Raw genomic sequence first — 5,000 nt, forward strand, 5'->3', positions numbered from 1 at the left:
TCCATTATTACTTCCCACAGTACCCCATAGCGCCCCCACACAGGAGATTCTGCACTTATTCTTAAATACATAGTGAAGTGAAAGCCCAACTGAGAAACTCCAACTCCCATTGTCATTGTGACACAACACACAATTGTTCACTGCACACTACGAAATTGCATTCATGTATGACCCATGCAAGGGGGCAGCCCCCAATGGCGCCCCAAGGGAGCAGTGCGGCAGGACGGTACCATGCTTAGGGTACCTCAGTCATGGATAAGGGTGGGGGAGAGGCTAATTACTCTCCCCACCAACCTGGCGGGTCGTCAGTGGAACCGGCAACCTTTGGGCTACAAGTCTGACGGACTAACCGCTTACCCATGACTGCCCAGGTTGGAAGGTTATTGCAACAGATTAGAATAGGACAACTTTGTTTCGTCTCATCTTAACTACAGATTGTTGACCTGCTTCTGCAAACGAGCATAGAGCAGTTACAATAGTGCAATACAATTCAGAACTGGGCTATATACTGTAAGCTGATGAATACCGGAAGCAGAAAGTAATTGTACATTAAATGAAAAAAAGTGAAAAATGACATTCTGCTTAAAATGTTGTGTGTTATTAGTTGGGGAAATAGCACAGTCTATTATGTTGACGGTGGATGTTGTAACATGGCGCATGTTCTACTTGAACCATAAAACCACGAAATGTGTCTGTTATTTGAACGATATGGTCTGGTTTTCATGGTGCCCATGGCTATAACACGACAGCACCACTTTCATGCCTTCTGTTCCACAGGGAGTGATTTAAAGGCAATGTGTTAAAAAGCCATTTTGTGAGAGGAGGCACTGTACAGTGTCACGGTATAAGTGTCATTGATGCTGATCACCAGTCTATTGTACTGTATTTCTGAGGGGAGATAGGGTGACGGCACTCACTAGCTCAGTCATTATCATTTATTCAACTACCATGTCCACAACAAATGGATTTCAAACCTAAGTCATCATCAGTGCATGGTGAATGCTCTGCAATAACGAGCTTAGGCTTTTCTTGCATCATCTTTAACAGATCTGACAGATAGTAATGGTTGAAGCGTATGATAAGACTTTTCTTGTTAGCGATAAGAAAACATGCATGACTGGACTTTGGGCAGAGGTGTTTCATACTGCTTTGGGCAGATGGCGTTTCATACTGCTAAGCAGATGTTCTGAAAATAACTTTTCAGTTAGATTAGCCATATTGAGTGGGTTGATCTAAACCCTCAAAGACATATTCAATCAGTCACTTACAAATCACCATGTGGAAATGTGTTAAAGGTGTCATCTGAGTGGGTCTGTTCTGAGGCCATGAAGAAAATCTTTTTTGAATTATTTTGGTTCTATCACATTCTAACAGTAAACATTCCTTAAGTTTGTTACCAGCTACGTAAATGACTCAGTTGTCATGAGCACCATTCTGCTAGCCTAACACATACAAGTGTTGACTTTTGGCCCCAAATGGTAGTAATGTGCAAGAGTGAAAACACATCTTGCATGTTTCTCCATCAAGTTGATAGCTCCCCGTGAACTTGCCCAGTGATGAAAAGGGAATGAAATATGGATTTCCCTGCCCTGAACGGATATTAGTTTTGCACTGATGTCAGGTTTGGCATCCTCCTCCCTTGTTGACTCCACTCAAGTGTGTTCATGGAGTCAAATGCCAGCTTTGCACATGAGGGACCAATCACACTCTCTTGGAATTACTCTTGGATTACTTGGAACATGAGCGGAGTGTGGAAATGAAGATTAGCGGCAATTAACCTTCACGGGCCTATCAGGGTGCATAACTCCGACGAGCATGCACTCTGAGCGTGCACAACAAATTGCATTCGCAGCCAGATTTTTTTTTCTTCCTCTACAAACACTGACAAAATCATTGGGTCATATTTGACTGTTGGAGTTCCAGCGATTGTTCTACATAAATGCTCTGGACTGTAAGCAAATGTCATAAACTCTTGTGTGTGCTGGTGGTTTGTGGGTGGAAAGTCACTTTGCCTGTTTGTTTCAGTAGATCGTTGAGTTTAAGAGACACACAAGGGGTCCAAAACTCTGCTGGACATTAAGAGGAGGTTTGAGGGACGCCAAGGTTAGCTGTTGCTTTTTATTTCTGATGTATTGTTCAAAAGTTATTTCATGTGAAATGCATTACGGTTCGTTGATGTCAGGGGACACCTTGCTTATACACAAGAGCACGCATGGGCGCACGGATGCACACATGCCGCACGCGCACACGCACACACACACACACACACACACACACACACACACACACACACACACACACACACACACACACACACACACACACACACTTACGGGAATGTTAACCTTGACAATGATTTTGGTATAATCATAACCATAATGATCATTCTTTTCATGATCGTTCCTGTGTCCATATATAGTATGTCCAGCTAATTTACCATTCACGACAGTTTATTTAAGTTCAGCTGAAGCAAAAAAAAATCTAGATCTCAACAGTCAACTTTCCCAAAGTCTGCAGAAACTGGCAGCACATGCCAGGAGGTTGCTTATTCTCCCATGACATCTCATGACAGCGCTCAAACAAGCTCTTGCCACTCTAGATATACAAAAAGAGTGACATGGCTGTCACAGTGGTTTCCTTTGGACTCCTCACCACAGCCCGAATGCAGAGGACTGCAGTCTCTCACAGGCATTTGGGTACAGACATGCACACGCACGACTCAGAAGACTCATATTCTCAAGGTCATTCTCAAGACTCCTTCAGAGTAACTCATGGAACGTGGGACATGTTGTTTGTTTCGGGCGAAACACCCAAGCCCCATCATGGTCATACCACTAAATGGAGGAAAAAAATTGCTGAGACGGTTTGGCTAACTGAGGGAGAAATGGAACCCCGTGGTGTTCCTTCGAAACCACAGAAGGATGACAGTGGTGAAGGACTGAGAGACTGGGAGACACACTCACCAAGGGCCCTTGCGAGTCCATAATCCCTGAGAAGTTGAAGAATCCATCGGTGTCATTCAGCATTAGCTATGGGAGAAAAGAAGATCTTTGATTTAACATATATGCAACATTCTGGACTAGATCTGTATAAGGACATTGAGGTTTGTGACATTTTACAATGAATCGGTGATAGACCTGAGACTGAAATGACAATATATCACGTGTGCATGATACAATAAAAAGATAAAATATTTCGTGAGAGGAAAAAAATCCATCTAATTTTTCCCTCTATTACATTGTGAATAACTCCAGCCTGTATTTTAACTAAGAGTATAATCATTCTGTGGTTCTTCATGATCTCCACTTCAATCATTCCAGGACCAAGGCCAGCTACCAAAGCCAGAACGAAAAAGGCAGAGAATGCGTCATCAGAAACACAGGGGCTGGACCGAACAGAAGACAACTGAAAATAAATTATAAAGGTTCGCAACACTGATCTATGCTCTCGAAAGATTCATAGCACAACGTTTCGGACTCTCTGTTCTATCCTATGAAGGACTTTTATTATTTATTTTCAGAAACCAAGTCAGCCATGCAGGATGTTACCTGTAGCCAGACTTTCAGCGTTGCTACTAGTCAGGTCAAGAGCAATGCAAGCACTTTCTGAGTTCCCAGAAAATCGGGAACTCCTCCCACTTTGTCAGGAAGCAAACAACCATTAGCAAACCAAGGGAGGTGGGTCAGCCATGCTGTTTGGGAAATGTTAATTGTATGCTCTTGGTCAGACCAAGTCTCGAAGAGATTTGAAAGTCGATGATAATCAGGCTATGTTACCTGTACATCAAAGACTCTTAGGCTGAGAACTAGTGAATTAAAGTGAAGTGAAGTGAAAGCCCAACTGGGAAACTCCAACTCCCATTATGATTGTGACATAGAACAAGTGTTCACTGGACACTGCACACAACGGAATTGAATTTATGCCTCACCCGTGCAAGGGGCAGCATCCAATAGCGCCCCAAGGGAGCAGTGTGGTGGAACGGTATCATGCTCAGGGTGCCTCAGTCATGGAGGAGGATGGGTAAGAGGCGGGTCGGCAGGTTGGGAGTCAAACCGGCAACCTTTGGGATACAAGTCTGACACCCTAGCTGCTTACCCATGACTGCCCCATGAATTGGACCCGAGTCGTAAATGATACTGACCTCCTGAAGGTTGATGATGGGTCCTGGGGGTCCGGGTGGGCCTGGTGGGCCAACGAGACCAAGACCATCTCTGCCGGGTTCACCCTACAACACAAGACACCACAGGGGCACATTAGTTTCCACATCAGGGATGTGTTTCTTGAAAGCGTAGTTGTTAGCCAGTTAGCAACTTGGGTACTTGTCAATAGGAAATCACATTGCAAACAACAAAGTAGCTAATGTAGTTAGCAACTATGGTTTCCAGAAATGCAACCCAGAGCGGTTCACACCACTGTACAACAGCTGTAGAGACTTGACTCAAGCTAACCTCTACCTCATTTCATACCAATATTGATTTTTAGAGAAAAAAAAATCTGAGAATTTGATTCATACCTTTAGTCCACGATCCCCTTTGTCACCCAGTTGACCCTAAAGATAAAAGCAAATTGCGTAAGCACCTTCCATCGTCAAAACCATTGGTTGTGATATGGTATGCAACGTTCATCACACACATGGATATTAGGAATGTGCTAAAATCTGAATTCTACACTATTTTGTGCTTAGCACAGAACTATGTCAATTTACCAAGGGACATTGACCAGATTTCATAATCCAATACATACCCTAAAAAAAATAATAAAAATGTCTGATTCAGGATACTCTCCCACCTTTGCTCCAGGTAGTCCAGGTATTCCAGCTTCGCCCACGGCTCCCTTTTCACCCTGCTCCCCCTGTAGGAGTGGAGGAGAAATTACTATTATTATTATCGTCAAAAGGCCATGATGACTGCTGTGAAGCCCCACGATGACAGCTCGGGCACAACATCGTCTGCAGAGGCTCAAGGACATCAAAAGACCCAGACTGGAGGACCGGAGATCCT

The 5,000-nt window shown here is 43.8% G+C and overlaps 1 protein-coding gene across 1 annotated transcript in view; it reads right to left on the reverse strand.

The window, feature by feature from the left end:
* col15a1a (collagen, type XV, alpha 1a) overlaps window positions 1-5,000 on the reverse strand; it is a 157,434-nt gene that overhangs the window by 21,733 nt on the left and 130,701 nt on the right. Inside the window, exons 20-23 of the mRNA XM_063206312.1 lie at window positions 4,789-4,851; window positions 4,514-4,549; window positions 4,142-4,225; window positions 2,964-3,029 (exon numbers count right to left, since the gene is read on the reverse strand). Coding sequence (XP_063062382.1) covers window positions 2,964-3,029; window positions 4,142-4,225; window positions 4,514-4,549; window positions 4,789-4,851 — 249 coding nt within the window. The remainder of the gene's footprint in view (window positions 1-2,963; window positions 3,030-4,141; window positions 4,226-4,513; window positions 4,550-4,788; window positions 4,852-5,000) is intronic.

Source organism: Engraulis encrasicolus, chromosome 9 (assembly GCF_034702125.1).
Source record: "Engraulis encrasicolus isolate BLACKSEA-1 chromosome 9, IST_EnEncr_1.0, whole genome shotgun sequence".
NCBI lineage: Eukaryota > Metazoa > Chordata > Actinopteri > Clupeiformes > Engraulidae > Engraulis > Engraulis encrasicolus.